The 20,521-nt window shown below is 48.3% G+C and overlaps 1 protein-coding gene across 3 annotated transcripts in view; it reads left to right on the forward strand.

Moving 5' to 3' along the window:
• FGFR4 (fibroblast growth factor receptor 4) overlaps positions 1-17,409 on the forward strand; it is a 47,732-nt gene extending 30,323 nt beyond the window's left edge. For 2 of the 3 annotated variants that reach the window (XM_033140437.1, XM_033140440.1), the window contains 16 exons: positions 3,625-3,891; positions 5,273-5,449; positions 6,082-6,248; positions 7,846-7,969; positions 8,804-8,994; positions 9,966-10,104; positions 11,234-11,427; positions 11,849-11,994; positions 13,488-13,609; positions 13,729-13,839; positions 14,058-14,248; positions 14,713-14,835; positions 15,322-15,392; positions 16,050-16,187; positions 16,305-16,410; positions 16,551-17,409. In XM_033140437.1, the coding sequence (XP_032996328.1) occupies positions 3,625-3,891; positions 5,273-5,449; positions 6,082-6,248; positions 7,846-7,969; positions 8,804-8,994; positions 9,966-10,104; positions 11,234-11,427; positions 11,849-11,994; positions 13,488-13,609; positions 13,729-13,839; positions 14,058-14,248; positions 14,713-14,835; positions 15,322-15,392; positions 16,050-16,187; positions 16,305-16,410; positions 16,551-16,697 (2,414 nt within the window). In that variant the 3' untranslated portion in view covers positions 16,698-17,409. The remainder of the gene's footprint in view (positions 1-3,624; positions 3,892-5,272; positions 5,450-6,081; positions 6,249-7,845; positions 7,970-8,803; positions 8,995-9,965; positions 10,105-11,233; positions 11,428-11,848; positions 11,995-13,487; positions 13,610-13,728; positions 13,840-14,057; positions 14,249-14,712; positions 14,836-15,321; positions 15,393-16,049; positions 16,188-16,304; positions 16,411-16,550) is intronic. The other variant, XM_033140439.1, reaches the window with a different exon arrangement.
• Positions 17,410-20,521: the final 3,112 nt, after the last annotated feature.

Here is a 20,521-nt window from a genome sequence, read left to right on the forward strand (position 1 = left end):
CAGGGAGGTGGGAAGTTGTGGAGTCAGCTGAGTGTGAAACCTCTCACTCCCACTCATGCCATGGGGAGGGGGGGAGGGAAAGCCTTTTGTGTTGAGCATGAGAGAAGCAAGCAGGAGGAATGGAGCTAAATGAAAAGGGGAGAGGGGAAATGAGTCTCCTGTTGGTGAGGACCGCTGGTGGGGGGAGGAGGGGAGGCTGCTTATCTCATTCCCATCCTTCCGGCTCCCCCCCCCATGACCGTTCGCCCAATCCTGCAAAGGCAGAGCCCCGTCTGCTGAAAGGGGGACTGGCCCCTATTGTAAGTCGGGGCAGAGAGAGCACGGGAAAGGAGCAGTATGGCTGGGACAATGGTGATTGGGAGAGAGGGGCTCTGGGGGGGGAGGGGCAGCGGTCACGGGCTTCCTGACATGTTCATTTTGGAATCTGTCAAAACAGTCACTCCGGGCGCTGAGAGTGACCACTCAATCGAGGGCCCCCACAGAGAGAGAACCGGGCAGGGTGGGATGTAAGGGGGGGAGAGAGAGGGAGAGCCAAGCAGAGAAGTCATGCATCAGTGTCCGCCAGGATCCTTTCTCCTGTCCAGGACTGGCAGGAGAGAGGGGCTTTGATGACATCATTGCTCCGTAGAACAAGAGGCGAAGGAGGGGGCGCTGGACAAAGGGGCTTGTGAGCTGAGCTCAGAGGATCCCCAGGAAGGTGGCAGGTGGGGGGGGGCACGCATTATGACTGCATTTTCCCTCAACCTGTAGTCCATACTTTTAGCGATTCCTACCTAGTCCTTAGAAATCCCACTCATTCTTTCTCTATCTCGGCCTTAAACAGTCGCTCGTGCCAACACCCTGTGAGCATGAGCCCCAAATATATCACTTCATGATATCGCTTCCTCCGCCCAAATCAACATTTGTAGATTCTGCATACAATCACTGGCTTTTGTACACCTGGCATCCTATGTTCAACCAGTCACAAAGTGTTTCTAGAACAAGCTGAAATCCCCCTAAAATGGGAGTGTTTCTCCACAGAGTCAGTAGTGGTCAGGGAGGAAGCAGGAGTATCTTCCTCTGAGCCCCTGTCCCACTTTTAATGGTTTTTGGTAAATTTAGTGTTCTAGAGTTATTTCAAAGGCTCCTGAATAAAATTGCAAGTTTTTCAGAAATTTTGAATCCGTGTGTATATTGTGGGGTTAGAGTTAGATCTTTCTTTGGGAGGAATTGAAATTTGGGGGGAAATCGATGGGTATGTGATACTTTAATATTGAGCCTAGCCATCAAGGATCAAGGGTGCAATCCAGTACACACTTACCTGGGAGTACATCCCATTGAACTCATTGGGACTTATTTCCAAGTATACATGCATAGGACTGTGGTGTAAGGATGTAAAATATATTGTATATAACTTGCCATGTAAAATACTGCTGTTTGGTACATATATGAAATGCCTTGGCAATATTATCTATAGGTTACAGCTCTCATTGGCAGTTGTTGCACCCAAGTACAGTATATCTTTTTGTCAGTTGGGAAAATAGGAAAAGTTGTTAATGGATGACATCAACATTTGAGCAAATGAAAAGTAGATTTTATTATCTGGACTGTCAAACAATATCTAGATGTTATCATGCAGAAACAGAATTAACTCATATTTCTAGAGAACCCAAACACCCGTAACATGCAGTTTGAGGACTAGCAATATATTTGGACAGACACATTCTGCAATTTCCAAAAAACTGAAGAAGTTAATGTTATTTCATTATCATACACAATTGTTTGCACATTTACCTGGGAGTAAGTCCCTTTGAACTTGCTTGTAACTGAATAAATACGTACAGGGCTGTGTTAAAAGAGTCCTAGTCATTGTAGATAAAAAGCTGTCCTTATTTACCAGTATTAGTTTCCATCCCAGTTCATTACATATCATTGACAACGACAACTTACCAGTAACTTCATCTCTCTAAGCAGAATAGTGTCTGAAAGATCCATAGTTTCTTATTCTGACCTTACTTTGAGTGTCATGTTCAGAAAACGGAAAAATTGCAGGAATTGAAGCAAACAACTCAACACAGTTTTGTTGCTAGTTCTCTGTGTATTTCCACATACAAGCAGCAGTTTATTTCCCAATGTAGAAGATACAGAAATCTGAAGCAGGAAATGTCAGATACTTTGTTGTGCAAGTGCCACGCCACCATGTTGCAGAAGCGATGGGCTCGGTAGGCTCCCAGATTGCCCTACCGCATCAGATACCTGATCACGTTCTGTTTTGTGAAGCATTTGAGAGTTTGAACTTACAGTGTTGCTTCTTTAGTAATTCAGTTGAAAGTGGCACCACTCCTTTAGAATCTTGGGTCTAATAATTCTGCCTGTGTAACGATTTTGAAACACAGGTTTGAGAAGTGTTTCACTTTTCATGTTGAAGGTGAAAATATTCCATATAGAGCTCCCCTGCCCAAATCACCAATATTTCTAGGTGGGGCCAGGGGTTGAGGCAAAGTCCAGTTCCCCCTCCCCCCTTACTTCAGACCTTCCCATTTCTACTCCAGAGCAAACACTCAGCTCTGCTTAGTGCACAGAGACTCCAAAATCTGGATCAGCTTCCAAGTGCTAGCCCACTATGGGAACATTGAAGATCCGCCTGTAAGGGGCTCCACCAACTTGTGTTCTGAGGCTCCGCCCTGGAACAAGTGAGATAGCAAAAGTTAAGGGCATACAGGCAACTCCCTGTTTGCATGGGGGGTTTGCATTCCTGGCACCTGCCCCACCCTGTTGTACCCCATTGTGCCCCATTTCCAGGCCACTTCTGGGTCTGCGGCAATGAGTATGCGCACAGTCACACATCAATCGGATGCATGTAAAATGGTTGCTGCCTTGTATATGCAGAGTACTTTCCTCTCCCAAATGAAAAAAAAAACCAATCCTGTTCCATGTGGGAAAGGTTGATGAAGCTTCCAGGTCAGAGGATAGAGAATTCAGGCAGCCATGAGCTCTGGCATTTGCCCTTTCAGCATCACCTTTGGGTGCCCTTAGGGTGGCACATTTGGTGGCTGGTTGTTCTTGTCCACAGGACAACCAGAAGCCTGTGAGACCAACCCATTCTTTTTTCTTTTCTTTTTTAAAGAAAATTATATTTATTAATTTTCTCAACAACTATGCAAACAAAACACAACAAACATATACAACTTAACATTATAAACACAAAACATAAAAAGAAAATTAATATCTTCTTAACCTTTCTTCTTCAACATTTTCAGAGTGACTTTCCCCCAATCTCCACCTTCTGAATTTCTCTGCCTATCTACTTTGGCAGTCTCATTTCCACAGTTACATCAAATTATTTCTTTCTAACATCTATCTTATTAAATTCATTTCATACAACGTGAGACCAAACCATTCAGCCATCTCCCGCCCAGAGGGTCACTCTCCTCATGCTCCAGCACTTCCAAGCATGCCTTCTGGTGGTCCAGGGAAGAAATGGGTGTTATATGTTGGTGTCTTCTAGCATCTGCCTGATGTAAAGGGAGTCCCTACTTTTCCCATATTCCAGAGCATTTGAGTTACGGGTGTTAAACACGCGCTGTTTCTAAAGTGAGCTCACCCTGTCATTTGCACTGATCCTCTTTTTTTTGCATTGGACAGAGATGCTTGACAGCCACATGCTGGAGACGGAGGAGGAACACCTGCTGCTGGACCCGGGGAGTCTGCTGAAGCTCTACTGCAGCACCAACCACAGCATTGCGATCATATGGTATAAGGAAGCCAAGCAGCTTTTCCCAAGCGGGCGCATCCACATGCGGCAGAGTGTGCTGGAGATTGCGGAAGCCACCTATGAAGATTCGGGCCTGTACTCCTGCCGAGCACAGAGCACCAGGGAAAGCCTGCGCAACTTCACCATCTCTGTCGTGGGTAAGAGATGTTCCGGCCTGTCTTCAGAATGGCGGCAACCCCTTTTTTGGTTTGAGGGAAGGCCGCATGCCACATGTTCGCTCAGTAATGTTTCTGCTCCTCAGGGCAAAGACCTCTCCTCCTAGTCCAATGTGGAATGGAAAAATGAGAAGTGGAGGAAGGTCTTAAAGAGCTGAGGAAACAGCTCTATGACATTCTTGCCATGTCAGCACCCCAGGGGGAGAAGAGGTCCCTTTTTAAGAGTAAGAAGGGGACAGAAGTGTTAGGGACACCCAGAAGCAACCCAAACGGCTAGCAAAGACTAGTACGTAAGAGAAGTAAGCAGCAAACAGGTGGGTTTTTAAAAATAAAATTAAAAGGGCAAAAAATCTTAGGGGACCCCTTTGGAAACATTTCTGAGGCTTGACATGACCCACAACTCACAGGTCAGCCACCCTTGGTTCATAGTGACTGGGAGTGGGTCTCCAGAGTCCTTCTTTGCCTAACTTGGAGACGCTAGAGAACCAGGGACCTTTGGCATGCAAAGCATCTGCTCTGCTACAGCTCCTAGTCAACGCAGACCTTGCCACACTGCCTTGCATGTCCCCTGGTCAAAGCAACAAGAATTTATTTAACTTGGCACTCCTCCTAAAGGACACTACAATATAAGCCTTGGTTTTCACAATGAAACTAGACGGTTGCCTGGAACAGCTGGTAGATCTCAGATTACACCCATTCTGTGAAGGTTGCACGGGCTGCTTTATCACTTCCGGGCCTGTTCAAGGTTTTGTCTTCAACATGTAAAACCCCAAATGACTTTGGTTTTTAAAAAAAAAACCCTGATAGATTGCCTCCTCCTTTGTACTCTGCCCTGGGACTTAAGATCAGCAGGAGAGGCCTGCTGACACCCTCAGAGGTCCAGGGGACAGTGGCATATGAGAAGACTTTTTTGTGGTGGCCCCCAAACTTTGAATCTCTGCCTCCTGATATCAATTCTGGGGTTTTGTGCAGGCTTTTGGGAAAGTGCACGGTGATTACTTTCTGTATATATTTTTATTGTTTGGTGGTTGCTTTAATTGTTTGCTATCGATTGCATTTTACTGTTCGTATCGCACTGTCCACCTGCCCAGGGACCTTTGGTGAAGGGCAGGTAATTAAATGTACTAAATAAAGAATAAGCAAACAAATGAGCTAGGACTGTAGCAGCCAACCATGTTTCTCCTCCTCTCCCTCCAGTCACCTTTGAACACACTCCAGTTAGCATTTTGCCTGCTACTCTACACTCCTGCTAACAAAATGTTGGTCCACTGTAGCCAGGTGCTCCCTTGATAACTGCCACTTGTTCAGTGCCCTGTGGTTATTTAAGAAGCAAGACTACAAAGAATTACCACTTTGTTTTCAGATTCATTGGCATCTGGTGATGACGATGAAGACAGCGGTGTGGAGAGTGCCCATGCCGATTCCCTTGAGGAGCCCATACATACCCGGCGAGGTCAGTATGCCTACTTGGCTGTGCTTTACTCATTCCTGGGTGCCGCTGCATGCTGGGAGAGGGAACTGGGTGAAGAAGGGGTGCTTAGTAAGAACTTGGACTCACGGTGGCCAGTGTGGTGTAGTGGTTAAGAGTGGTAGACTTGTAATCTGGGGAACCGGGTTCGTGTCTCCACTCCTCCACATGCAGCTGCTGGGTGACCTTGGGCTAGTCTCACTTCTCTGAAGTCTCTCAGCCCCACTCACCTCACAGAGTGTTTGTTGTGGGGGAGGAAGGGAAAGGAGAATGTTAGCCGCTTTGAGACTCCTTCGGGTAGTGATAAAGCGGGATATCAAATCCAAACTCTTCTTCTTCTTCTTCTTACTTCCCAAGCTGCCTCTGCTGACAGTGTGTCCCAAAATTGTTTGATAACGGTTGCCTGCAAACTAGGAAGCTCTGCTTGAGCTTGGAGCATATCCCAAAGCACACTCATTTTTGTGGGACATTGAGGTTCCCCAGTGGAAGGGTTGCCGTCGTGCATTTTGGCACATCCCTAGGTCTCTATGAGACACCCGCTCTTCCCTTGAACTCTCCCATATCCCGTTGGCGCATCCTTTCTCTGAGAGCAATCCAGGGTTTGCCGCCACCATCAGCTAGAGCACGGACCTTTGTCCCTAAAGTGTGAGCCTCTCCTGATCCTGAATTAAAAGCTGGAGCTAATAGTGTGATGCCTTTTTCAGCACCTTACTGGACGCACCCTCACCGAATGGACAAGAAGCTGTATGCAGTCCCAGCAGGGAACACCGTCAAGTTCCGCTGCCCAGCTTCTGGGAGCCCCAACCCGACAATCCGCTGGCTGAAGAATGGGAGGGAATTCCGAGGGGAGCACCGGATTGGAGGGATCAGGGTGAGTGCCCAGCCCCTTAGAGGTTTGCCATCTCTCCCCTTGTCCTCCTTTCCCCTTTCATCCACCTGGCTGGGACCGCAGCTGCCTTGCCCACCAGGTTTTTATGAGTTAGGATTTGAGGGGTGTGTGTGAGAGAGAGAGAGGCACAGGGGAACATACTATAAGGAATCCACAATATTGCACAAGCCACTCAGCAGAGAACCAAGGGGCACCTCTGTGAGTTTGGGGGATTCAGCCTGCAGTCCAAAGACTCCAGGACCCTCTTCAGGATTTGCTGTGCCCCTGATCCCCTTTTGCTCTGGCTGCCTTAGCCTTGCCAGATCAATATACAGTGGTACCTCTAGATGCGAACAAGATCCGTTCCGGAGCCCCGTTCACATCCTGAGCAGTCCGCAACCCACAGCACTGCTTCTGTGCACACACGGGGCATGATTTGGCATGTCCGCGCATGCGTGTGACATCATTTGACGCATCTGTGCATGCGCGACCCGTCAAACCCGGAAGTAATCCATTCCGTTACTTCCAGGTTCGGCACGTTCGTAACCCGTGCCGTTCGCAACCCGCAGAGAACGCAACACGAGGTATGACTGTATTGATTTGCAAAAGTTTGCTTCCATCAAAAGAGCAGCTGTTAGACATTTCCACCTCTTCTGCTTGCATTTCTCCTCTTTCTGCTCCCTAGCTCGATTCGGCGCATTGCTAAAAAGGTCAGCCTATGGACGTGCCCCATGCCTTAACAATGGAGCATGAACACATAATGCAAACACCATTGTTAAAATATCTACACCGGCTGCCCATTTGCTACCGAGCCAGGTTCAAGGTTGATTGGTATTGATTTACAAAGCCCTGAAGAAGGTTGGTCCAGGGCACCTTAGGGGCTGCTGAAACCTTTATATGCCAGCACAATCACTGAGATAAGCTGTGGGAGTTTTCTTAGTTGCTCATTTGACACCAACATGAAATGGAACCTTTAGTGTCATCAGCCCAGGCTTGTGGAATGTTCTGCCAGTAGATTCAGCAGGCAGCTTCTGACTCAGCCTTTAAACACCTGTGGGAAATTTTTCTATTCTGCCATGATTATGCAGGCAATTCAGAATACAGTCGTACGTTGGAAGTCGAATGGAATCCGTTCTGGAAGTCCGTTCAACTTCCAAAATATCCAGAAACCAAAGCGCAGGAAGCTCCTGCAGCCAATCAGAAGCCCCGTCGGGTTCCAAAGAACGTTCACAAACCGGAACACTCACTTCCGGGTTTGCAGCATTCGGGAGCCAAAACGTCCGGGTTCCAAGGTGTTTGGGATCCAAGGCATGACTGTACATCTTTTCACAACAGTTAGCTGATTGTCTCTGTTTTTTAAATTGTTATATGGTTTTTTTAAAAAAATATAGATACTAAACAGCATTGATATGTTACTATGATACAGTAGTATATAAATAGTTTTGTAAATCAAGAAATGTTCCCCGGCCTTAGTATAAAGCTCAAAGGATTTGTGTCTAAAACAAGGAAGTTTTGGCCTATGAGTGCCCTGAGAGAGATGGACAGCTCTTTTAAAAGAAGGTGATAACCTTTGCTTCTGCCTTTTCCTCTTTCCACCCAGCTGAGGCATCAACACTGGAGCTTGGTCATGGAGAGTGTGGTGCCTTCGGACCGAGGGAACTACACTTGCCTGGTGGAGAACAAGTTTGGCAGCATCCGCTACAGCTACTTCCTGGATGTGCTAGGTGAGATGGCCTTCTCCTGCCTTCTCCCTGCCACACTACTCCAAATCTAGATTTGTGGACCCCCACCCCCGGTAGCAACATGTGAAAAAAAAGACAAGGAAAGTGGGCTGCCACCCCACTCCCCCACCTTCAGCCTGAAAAGCTCCTTACTCCTTTGCCAATGAGTGCTTCTGAGTTTGTGTGGGATGCCAGACCCCAGTTCCCTGGCAGCCTGCCAGGTTCCTGTGGGAAGGAACAAGGCTCGCCACCCTGACCTCAGGCACCCCCAAAGAGAAGGAAAATGCACCGAACCCTCTTTCGACTTCAAAGGGAGTTGGAGATCTCCCAGGCCATAAAGTCAGATGAAATTAATTAGCCCTGCCTAGATCTGCAGGACTAGCTCTAAGCCTTTTGCTCCCTTATCTCTCAGCCCCTCATTATCTGTCTTCTCTGGGCTTACTTGTAATCACCGGAAAGAGGCTCTGGAGCCAGTCATGGGTGGGAGTTCAGCCCATGGAATTAAGTAATATCAGATCTGCTGAGCTGGAAGGAGATGGCGGGCAGCGGGGGTCGGGGGTGGGAGAGACATTCACATCCCACCAGGCCTTTAGGCGGGACTGCATATGCTGCTGTACGAGGGAGCTTTGAGAAGAAAGTGCTGCGCTTTGATAGATGGGGTAACTGCCTGACAGTTGGCTGCGCCTCTGTACTCCCAGCCGGCTGCGATAGCATTATCAGCTCCATGCACAGTGATTTATGTGCTGTAGAGCATGACCTTAGCTCCTTTGGGGGGGACTGGACCTGGCAGTCTTCAGCTGTGCTGGACAACAACTTTCCCTGCTCTCTTCCTGGCAGAGAGATCTCCACACAGGCCCATCTTGCAAGCCGGGCTGCCGGCCAACACCACCGCAGTGGTGGGCAGCGACGTTGAGTTCTTCTGCAAGGTGTACAGCGACGCCCAGCCCCACATACAGTGGCTCAAGCACATTGAAGTGAATGGCAGCAGCTACGGCCCAGATGGAGTCCCCTATGTGCAAGTGCTTAAGGTAACCAGAGCCCCATTTTTTAACGGAGATTTCCATTGCCAGAAAGGTCACTTTCCCCACACTTTTAGGCAGGCAACAGAGGTCACGAAGTGGGGGGAGCAGGGGCTGGATAGGAAGTGGCACCTTTCAGTGGGCTAGATTTAGACCAAGGGCCCCTAGTTGCTGACCCCACATCCGTGGAGCCAAGGGCACATATAGCTTATTACCCATATTAAGAACGGCACATTTTGCAATATGCGCCTAAACTAACATTTTCAAACCAAAAGTTTATCTTAAATTAAGGCTTTTACAAGGGTGATTTCTGTGTTTCTTTGCAAAGAAAGGGAGGAGGTCCAAGGCTGGCTGAGATGCTACTTACAATTGCAGCAACTCTGTAAACTTAGAGCGGAGCTTTCCAAACCTTTCATGTTTGTGACACACTTTTTAGACATGCATCATTTCGTGACACAGTAATTCAGTTTTACTAGCAAACTAGAAGTTAAACTAACCCCTTTCCAGCCCCAGAAGGAGCATGGGGAGTGTTTGCGCATCACATCTACACACTGCAGTCGACACACTAATGTGTCGTGACACACAGTTTGGAAAGCTATGGCTTAGAGTATATGTCCAGAAAACAAACACAAAGAGCTGCATCATCAGTCTAGCACTGTCCCAGTTGGGTTGCTTATTCTCACAGCAGAGTTGTTGTGTCTCAAGCCCAGAGGCTTCATACATGATTTTCTGTAGAAGAGTCGCTTGGAAGCAATAAAACTGAGCAATGGCTGTGGCGCACTTATTTAGGGCATCCTCACCAGAGATTGGGGTACATGGCCATCAATCAGGCATTTATGAGATATAAAGATGCACCACTGAAAGATATATTGGCAGCAAGCAAGATGTTCCCCTTCCAATGAGAAGCTTGAATAACCTTTTTGTGTCAACGAAAACTAATGCTTTTCTCCCTGCCTCCCACTGGCAACTTATTTTGGCAGACGGCAGATATTAACAGCTCGGAGGTGGAAGTGCTGTACCTGCGCAATGTCTCCATGGAAGATGCTGGGGAATATACCTGCCTGGCAGGGAATTCCATTGGCCTGTCCTACCAGTCAGCTTGGCTCACTGTGCTTCCAGGTGAGAAAGGACGGTGGATAATAGGATGGGATGAAAGATGGATAATGGTAGTAAGATATTCCTTTGCAGAGCTAGAAGCAGAGATTACCTTTCCTAATGGAGACGCTTGCGGTGGGGGATGGGACTATACTGTACATGTCGTACCCTGTAGAATATCCAATGAGATGAATGTGCTAAAGAGAGAGACAGAGAAATAAATGGCTGAAAAAAATTGCATGACACACTGCCCCACTTGCATTAAGCTGCCAGTCAGTCAGCCAACATGACAGATCTATTCACTGTAGAATTATACAGAACAATCTACTGTTGTCTTTTGTCAATATTTCAATCACAATATGACAGCTGCATTCCATCAAAAGAGATGCTGCACTTCTCAGTGTATAAATCCTGAAAAGACAGACTGGATTTTGGACCCACTTTGTACAAGGAAGAATCCAGCCACTTTTAAGTTCCTTGATTTGAATGGAGAATTAGGACAGGCAGGTGAAAAATCAGACAGGGCCCTTGCAGCTTGAATACAGTAGTTGTGTAGACCAACACTCTATTAAAGATGCAGGTAATATAAAGGGGTGCAGACTAGGTGCTGTTTTTTAATACCCACAAATTAGACATATTCCACTGATTAAAAACATAAAGGCCTAAGTACATCTTAAGGGGTGGGGAATTGGTAATGAAATGGATTCTGCCTAGGCTTTGAATGGATAGAGCTTGAAAACAGCACATTGTATATGTAATTAAATGTGGAAGAGATACCACATGAAATTCCAGGAGCTAGGAAAATTCTGTTTAGCAAAAGCTCTAGGTTTTCACTGAAAGGCATCTGCCTTAAAATGGCTATGTAATGGCTCAAGGATAGCTCAAGGATGGGAGCATGATCTAGCCAGAGTTATCTTTTTACACCCCATTTATGACAGTCACAGTGATCTAAACACATGTTAGGTTCTCTCATTGAAATCAGTGGGATGCCTTTTGTTTACGGTACTGATAGGCTCTGCAGCCGGGTACAGACAGGCTGATGTACACACTGTGCAGCACAACCATGTTCCCTCCAGCCCAGCTGCCTATCTGCTGTGGTCAAAGCAGGCTTAACCCCGATGCACGCTAACTCTGGATTTATTTGCTATTGCAGAAGAAGAAGAAGTGCAAGAGGCGAATGCCCCTGAAATCAAGTATACAGATATAATTATCTACACTTCGGGATCTTTGGCCATCGCGATGGCTATTGTCATTGTTGTCTTGTGCCGGATGCAAACCCAGCCGAGCAAGCAGCCCTTGGAGCCCATGGCCGTACACAAACTCTCCAAATTCCCGCTCATTCGGCAGGTAGGTTCTGAAAGTGGGTCAGAAGGATTCATTGTGCCACTGCAATGGTTTTCAAGGGCCCACAATGTTGTCTGCTGGCTCGGACCAAGAGTCAGCAATGGACAAAGTGAGGTACTCAGATCCTCGGAGTACAACAAATTATTCAGGGTAGTAAAATCCCAGTCGGACCATGCAGATCTCTGAAAACAGCTCTCCAAGTTCAGCTAAATTCACCCTTCCCTGTTCACTGTCAGGGCAGCATCTGGCTGGCTAGATGGACCTTGTTTGCATTGTAGATGGCTCTTATTGGTGTTAGGTGTGCATGTTCTGCCCTGTCCCCTGTTTCATTGTGTCCTTTGTGCCCTTGTCCAGTCCATTCTTGCTCTGGAGTAAAGCAGTGTCTGTGGGCCAGTCTACTTGAATGTTGGGTCTGTCTCCACAGTTCTCCTTGGAATCCAGCTCCTCGGGGAAGTCCACCACATCACTGATGCGTGTCACCCGCCTTTCCTCAAGCTGCACACCCATGCTGGCTGGGGTCATGGAAGTGGAGCTGCCTCTGGACTCCAAGTGGGAATTCCCACGAGACAGGTAAGTCTTGTGAGGTGCAGCGTAGCTTTCCTCTGCATGTGCCACTGAGGGTGCTGGCCAGGCTCTCGCATGACTCACACAAGCCCAGTGTCAGAATGGCAAAACTTCGCCTTCTCACCAAACTCAAGATGTGTGTTTACTAACACCAAAGGGCTAGTTCCCACATGTGGTACAGCTGCCCAATTGATAGTGTCCTTAGGCCCATGCTTGCCTGTGTTCACAGAGAGGAAGCAGCAGGTGAGCTGGAAGTTCACGTGTGCCTGGCTGCACAGGACTCTCAGTAGTTCCCACCAGCACAGTGGCTCCCAAAATGGCATCACAGCCATCTCATACCACCTGGTACACACGTGCTTCAGTTTCACATGCTACTTCCCCCTCACGTCAGGGCAAGCAGAGTGGCCAAGTACCACAAAGAGGGAAAGCAGTAGAGTGAATGAGAGTACCGCTTTCTTCAAAGAACAAAACTGGAGAGGAGTCCATTGTAACCCTGCTTAGCTCTGTGACTAAGGGGCTAGCTATAATACTTGTCTGGTATCAAAAGCCATGCAGTTTGTCTCTTGAATTGCTGCCTGTAGAACAAAGGTGGGGAACCTCAGACCAAGGGGCCAGGTGGGTGTGGGTGTGTTACGTGTACGTCAGCTACTATACAATGGCAAAATTTACATTCATTGCCTCACTCACTTTTACACACACACACACATAATTGTATTGTGTGCTGCCTTTCCATAGTTCAAACCATGCTCAAGGCTGCTTACAACACGGAACAAAATACATAACAACAACACAACAAAAAGTAGTCATAATCAATAAATTAAACATTAAAAAAAACCTGAACAATTTCCACATAAAATGCAGCAAAATCTAAAATAAAATACAAAAAACTAATGGCAACAACCATCCTCTCAAACAATACTCCAGCCCAAGAGTCTGTTCAGCAGCCCCAGCCTTTGTAGCTGGAGTCAGTCAGGGCCCCAACTTCCCAGGCCAGGTGGAAAGGGCAGGCAGAGCAGGGAGTAGGTCTTCCAGGACTCACAGACAAGACGGACTTTTGTCTCTGGCATATAGCCCTCAAAAGATTGCCTAGAACGGAATGCTGCCCTTGTGCTGGAAAAGGTTTCCCACTCCAGCTGCTAGGATCTCTTAGAAATGAACTTGTTAGCAAATTCTTGGAAATGAAAGGAATTTGTTAGCCAATGCGCTGTGTAGACATTGATGAACGCCCACCAATGTTGCTTGTACATACCACCTCACCTCACAACTTGGGATAGTTCATGCATGGGCCTGGGAGAGACCATTGGGTCAGATTTCTGTGTTGTGGTTGAGGCCCTGCAAATGCAGCTGGTTCTAACATCTGATTCTGCCCCACTGCAGGGGACCTGCCAGCTTTCGGATACAGCCATGAGTTTAGGTCCCACCCACCCAAATGCATCTGTACCCATGACGACATGAGATTGTCCTTTTTAAATAGGTTTTCTACCCTTCTTTTTCCCCAGGCTTGTGCTGGGCAAGCCACTGGGTGAGGGCTGCTTTGGGCAAGTGGTGAGAGCAGAAGCCTACGGCATCGATCAAGAACGGCCAGAGCGACCCATCACCGTGGCTGTCAAGATGCTCAAAGGTAACCACAATATACAGGGCTAAGAGAGCCTGAATCATTGGACTTCAGTCCTTCCACTGTTGGATTCTAGTCTAGATCATGGGACACCCTAGTCTGACCTCCTTCTGTTGCCTTGCCAGATAATGCCACTGACAAAGACTTGGCTGACCTCATCTCAGAAATGGAAATGATGAAACTGATGGACCAACACAAGAATATAATCAACCTGTTAGGAGTCTGTACGCAGGATGGTAAGTGACTGCCTCTTTGGACTGGGAAGCAGAGGATACAGGGTGCTGTAAGGAAAGAGGCAGGGATTTTTGGGAAGTCAGGAGAGACCAGAACCTTTGTGGGGCCAATAGGAGGATGCCGCAACTGAACAATGGATCCAGGATAGGTGCAGACATTGTGCGGGATTTATGAAGGCTGCACCTGAGAGCACAGGCTCACATATAACTCCTGACTGCAGGGCCTCTCTATGTGATTGTGGAGTTTGCTGCCAAGGGGAACTTGCGGGAGTACCTGCGCGCCCGTCGCCCTCCCACACCAGACTACACCTTTGATATCACCAAGATGCCTGAGGAGCAGCTGTCCTTCAAAGACTTGGTCTCCTGTGTCTACCAGGTGGCACGTGGCATGGAGTACCTGGAGTCCAAGCGGGTAAGAGCAGCCTGGCCCAAACATCTTGCCCCCTCACCAACCCTAGCAGGATCCTTACTTAAGCAGAAATGACTGGTGCCCGATGGGCAAGTGTCATCTGAAGCGTTGGCAGGTCCTGTTGGATTCCCAACAGTGAAGGCTCTAAGCCAAGCATTGGCACTCTAAAGCTTTTGCTGGGCTCTTGACTAGCCTGTGACGGTCAGAGCTACATGAAGGTTAGGTCTGCCAAAGGAGAGGAGGATGTATGTACCAGGCCTGGGCAGCCATCATGTGATGAAGGAGTGAATGGCAAGGCAGAGAGGCAGCGAAGCTCCTTCTGACTCTTGTGGTAGATGCAGCAGCAACCCACTAGCCCGGATGTGTCTGCCATTGGACTGCAGTCTGGGCTGCAGTGGGCTCTCTGGATCCTCAGAGAGGATTCATCTCCTCTCTCTCTCTTTCTCTCTCTCTCTCTCTCTCTGCAGTGCATTCACCGGGACCTGGCTGCTCGCAACGTGCTTGTCACCGAAGAAAATGTTATGAAAATTGCGGATTTTGGCTTGGCCCGGGGTGTTCATGACATTGACTACTACAAGAAAACCAGCAACGTGAGTGAGATGGTATCTGAGAGGCATGGGAGGGGAAGACTCAGAATTGTCAACAGGCTTTGGAAATACGCAGTGCTGTTGGGAAAAAGAGAGGAGGGTGGGCACTGGGGGAGAGCAATTACTGTGCTCTGTATTTCTTAACAATAAATGGTTAACACGATATGAAAGCCAACTTGGGAGGGTAGCTACCCTGACAGGTGGCATATCAACCTTTTAAATAATTATGTAGTATAAAGTAGTAGAGAAACCTTCATAGCCCTTTGTGTGTGCATACACACGTTCTTGCACTACCCTGTTAGAGAAGAGAGATGATTTTATTTTTACTTTCAAAGAATCCAGGGTCTTGTAGGAAACTAGGATGAGCACATCTATGGGAGTAAATATGTGGCTATTGCTCAGTGGATGCTAGAGGGTAGAACTCGGAAGAGGAGACATTGCCCAGGGAAAGTGTCAATGAACTAAGAGCTTTTCTTTTTCTCCCCACAGGGTCGTCTACCTGTAAAATGGATGGCACCAGAGGCTCTTTTTGATAGGGTGTACACCCACCAGAGTGATGTGTAAGTATGACTCTGCAAGGCTCTCGCAGCCACATCAGCCTACACAGCTGAGCTACTGTATTTTTAAAAGGGAGAAGTTGCCTTATACTAAAGCAGAGCATTGATCCAGTGTTGCTCAAACTTGGGTCCCCGACTGTCCTTGGACTACAAGTCCCATCATCCCTAGTTAGCAGAAGCAGTTGTCAGGGATGATGGAGGTTGTACTCTGGAGACCCACATTTGAGAAACACTGACATACACTAGCTCTCTGGGGTCTTTACTACTTTTATTTAAAGATGCAAAGAATTGAACTTGGGGTGTTTTGCATGCAAGCTACAGCCCTTTCCCAACCATCCTGGGAAATATACTAGATGAACCATAAGTGGCATGGAAAAGCCAGGGCACAATGGCCCTACCTGCCTGCGCAAAGATGACAAGAAGCATAGAATTGCTTGCTCCCTGTAAAGTGGTTGTAACCTATCTCCAGCATATGTAACCTCAATACATTCCACCTCTGTGGTCACAGAGATTTTGCTGAAGTAGTGCACATTTCATGGGGGCAAGGTCCACCTTCTGATGCTTGGTGGTAGTGAAGGGTTAATCTGGACATATCCACCTCAAATTTCTTTATGGCTTTCTTGCCCCTTTATTTTCCCTGACCTTCAACTGTGCTTTCAGGTGGTCCTTTGGCATTCTGATGTGGGAGATCTTTACGTTAGGTGGTTCTCCATATCCGGGCATCCCGGTGGAGGAACTCTTTAAGCTCCTGAGAGAAGGTCACCGGATGGACAAGCCCTCCAACTGCACCCACGAACTGTAAGTGCCACTGTATGTGTGCCTCTAGTGGGCTCAATGTTAACCACAGCACCTGCATCCATATGATGGGATGCTCTAGCCTGAAGCTGAGATTTCCCCATCCCTTTTCCCAAACAGGTACATGATGATGCGCGAGTGCTGGCACGCTGTGCCTTCCCAGCGGCCCACCTTCAAGCAGCTGGTAGAGGGACTAGATAAGGTCTTGGTTGCTGTCTCTGAAGAGGTAAGTTCAAACCACCAGGAAGAGGCACGAATGCAGCTGTTTCAGAAACCCTTTTAAGTTCCCTGAAGCAGAAGTAGAGGGAGCCATGCCTTTGTCCCTTGCGAATGCTGACAGGATGTCCTTTCTCTCTTTCCCTCCAGTATCTGGACCTGTCAATGCCCTTTGAACAGTATTCTCCATCCTGCGAGGACACGACCAGCACCTGCTCCTCCGACGACTCTGTCTTCACCCATGACCCTCTGCCCATCACCCCCTGCCTCTTCCCCTACCACAATGTGCGGACATGAGGAGACTAGCAGGCAGTGGACCCCAGGGCAGGATTCCCTCTCTCTTATTCCTAGAGGATTACGCAGCTTGGGTGCAGAAGTTCCTACATTGCCCCTGATGGAAGAAAATGCTGGGAGCCATATCGGCAGGGGCTGAGAGTGCATCTCATGGTCCTGGAGCCTGCTGGACACCTGCAACTTAAAGGTTCCCTGGCGAGGACTGGATGCCTTCCTTGTAAACTTCTGCAGGTGCTCCCAGCACTCGTGCTGGTGCCTTCTTGCCCTATAATCTCAGGTTCCCTCAAAGCCGTTGCTCTAGCTGAGCCTTGGATGCTACCAGCTGTCTGAGGAGAAGAAGGACCAGATAAGCAGGGAGGAACCTAATCCCAGGGAGAGCAACACTCTCGACATGCCTGGGCTCCCCCTTTACCCAACCCATGGGACCATTCCCCCCAGCCATGGGGTGCCCTGCTTGTTTGTTTGATACTATTCCCAGTTTAATAATATTTTTATGAAATCTCATTATTTGGCAGGAGCCAGTCAGCTTTCTCGGGCCCACCCCATCCGCACCTGGACACACGACCACAAGGACAGACGTTTTGAGCGGGGTGTGGCCTGCCCCTCCTGGCTCCTGCTGTCCCCTGTACATAACCCTAGAGATAAATATTTATGTACATATCATTTCTAATGCACATGAATTATCCACACCCATAAATTATTTTTTTGGAATAGAGCTTCTGCCTAGGGCGTTTCTTTTCTCCAGGGAAAGGTATGGCCTGCTTCCAAGGAAGCGTTAGCCTCTGCTGAGACCCATCTGCTAGGGAAGTGGATCTTGAAGTACCACCATCTCTCCCATAGGGCTGGGAAGGCAGCTCAGACCACTTGGGTCTTGACTTGCCTGGCTGCATCAGTCATATGTCAAGGCCAAGTGGGTCTACTGCAACTTAACTGGGCTTTTGTCTAGGTGAATACTGTGGAGGTGCTCCCTATTTGATGGACATCCTGTGGTTGTTATCCTTTCTGTGATAACTGGGAGAGAAGCCAATTGGCCAGTTGGATCCTTCTCTCAGTGCCCCCATCAAAGCATCAAGATCATGGGCTACCTGTAAACCAAGGAAGTACAGTGCTTGCAACACCCCCAAAGACTAAGGATATAAGCACATCTGTCTAGGGGTGGTGGTGAATGAAGTCCTTGACCCTTAGAAGAGTCATTGCAAGCCTGTTTTACTGGTGGCTGGCTTTTCCTAGCAGTGAGTGCTGCCGTATGGGGCTTCAGCTTCTATGTCCGTCATCAAAGGTTGGGTGGATTTGAGCCCAAGCAGGCACCTGTACTGTCTGCTTGCATGCAGAGTGTGCACCTGTGTACTTCTCCTGTAGCGTGGAGCAGGCCAAAGAAGGCGGGGGGGGGAGGCAGGGGCATTGCTTCCATTCCTGCTCAGCTTGCTCACGCACAAAGCACTCCCCCCATCTGTTCTGCATTAGCCGCTGTTCCGTTTAAGCCACCGTGAACTCTGCTACCAGCATCTCCCTGAAATTGATCCAGCAACTGGCCACTCTTTCAGAGCCTGGGAATCTATCTCTGGATACAGCAGAGCCCAGTGGGAATATTCCTCCCCCTCCCAGCTATTGGTCTGAGCACAATGATCTCAAAGGGAGTCCTCAGAATCCTCCTTTTCTGCCTCATCGTAGTTACAGGGGATCTGGCATGCCAGGAAGCTGGAGGAGGATATTTAGGGGAAGCATTTGACCATTTATTGCTTCCGACTCCAGCCCCCTTTGCATGCGGGATGCCCTGGTGCTTGCCCGCTCTTCCTCCCGCCCCTGAGCTATGCACAAAGCATGGGCTCAGCCCCAGGAGGTAGCTGCAGCTGTCCGTCTCCCCCACCCTGCCCCATCCACTTGGTTTAAAGTTTCACAAGAGACCTTGTGAAGGAATTGCAACCCCTGCTGTCCCAGTGGGGATAGGGTTTCAATGGGCCATTTCCCCCTGCGCTGCTTCCTCTCTCCCAGCTGTAGCCCATCGTTCCCCCTCCAGCTGGGTTGAGAAGGGATGAGAAACACAGCGCCAGAAGCTGCCTGTCATCCTGCGCTTCATTCCCATCAAAGGGGGTGTGCTGGAATGAGGTGGAGCATGCATCTGTATGCTGCTGCTGGCATGATTGTGTGTGGGCAGCTGGAGCATGTATATGGGCCTCTGGGCACAGACAGACTCCAAAGGGCAGCACAAAGGCTTTTGCCCAAGGGCACAGGAGATGCTGCGACAGGTGCAAAGACATGAGTTCTTGCTAATCCCATCAGCATCCTCTGTTACCGTCTTCAGACTCAGTCCTGCACGTACACCAGTATGGGCCACTGCAGCACTTGGGGAAATCTAACCCTGTGCTTCTACTAACGGCTTCCAGAGGCATGCTAATCCAGTTGCTTCTTTGCTCACTCTTGTAAGCCAGCATGATGGATGTTTTCAGCTTGCCCTGTGCCATCTTCCAATCAAGACACATGGATGACATTGGAGGCTGAGCTTAATTGGTGACAAGCTGCAGGGAGGAGGGAGAGAGTCTGGAAATACGTGCAGATGCAACTGCTTCATCCGACACACTCTGGTGGGGCTCTTAAAGAGTCAACACTTCCATTATAATATATGTTTGGATCCTCATTAGCAGATAACAGATCCTGTGAGGAATGTACAGCATCAGAGTTAAGTTACATTTGAGCCAAATTTTGCAGGTGCAATCAATTGTAGAAGCAAAATTCATTGGTGCAAAAGTTGCTTTTTCTATTAAATTCTATTTTTTATACTGCTGAACTTCCCAATTGTGGAGTTTGGCATATCCAGTGCAGTAGTAACAGGCCCAAGTGGTCACACTTGCGAATTGTTGTTGTTTTCATCTCATACTTATGATGAGTGAATGGTTTAATTAAGTTGAATCCCGACTTGGATGCAGCCTATTCTCCCCCATGTGTTTTCCTGGATTCCTACCCAATGCCGGTATTCCCTATTCAAACCGCTGCTGCCTGCCAACATCTACAGCAAATGTATGGGTTACCCCCGTGAACAGACTGGCCTTGAATGGGACAGAAAAGGTCAAGGGCTGCTCCTTGGAGGAGGAGGTATGCTGTGAAACTGGCAACTTCAAAAACGGTTGGATGCCTAGTCCGCTGCAGTAGGCAAGTAGCTTGCTCAGTTTGCGTGCCTCAATGATGTCCAAGACCAAAACCAGCAAGAGTCAGAGAGGTTTGGGGATGAATGGCGACCAGAACTGGTACAGCAAATGCCAGAGGATGTTCACACTCTTGTTTCCAGGCACCTACTGGTAGTTAAAATGAAACCATAATGGGGCAAATTATCAAACATCTGCCTGTGGAGGGGATTTGGCACTTTCCTGAGAGGCTGGGGCCAGCAACAGGCAACTCGCTGCTGGGATCTGCGAATGATCCAACTGGCAAGGGTTCCTCTTCCTGTGACTTTTAACATCTCTTCCAGCACAGATCATACCAGCTCCTAACAAGTCCTTGGAGGCCCTTTTCCCTGAGATGTTGACAGCTCTTACATGGCTTTTTCTGCCAAAACAATGTAACTAATCTGAAATGGAACTTGCAGGGCTTCTGAAAGGCAGACGGTCCTCTGCCCTACGTGGTAGAAGGAAGAGACATGTTAACCTATTCAGAGGAGCCGGCTGAGCATCCAGCCCCTGGTCGATGCCAATCCTCTTAACCACGGAAGCCACTAGAAAGGCCAAACGGAACCAACCAGCTGCCAACCTGCCAGGAAGCAGTGGGTGTTTGGGATAGCACAGCACAAGGAATTAATGGGGCTTTTGCTCCTGTTTCAATGGGTTGAACTGACA

This window comes from Lacerta agilis, chromosome 2 (genome assembly GCF_009819535.1).
Source record: "Lacerta agilis isolate rLacAgi1 chromosome 2, rLacAgi1.pri, whole genome shotgun sequence".
NCBI classification, from domain to species: Eukaryota; Metazoa; Chordata; class Lepidosauria; order Squamata; family Lacertidae; genus Lacerta; species Lacerta agilis.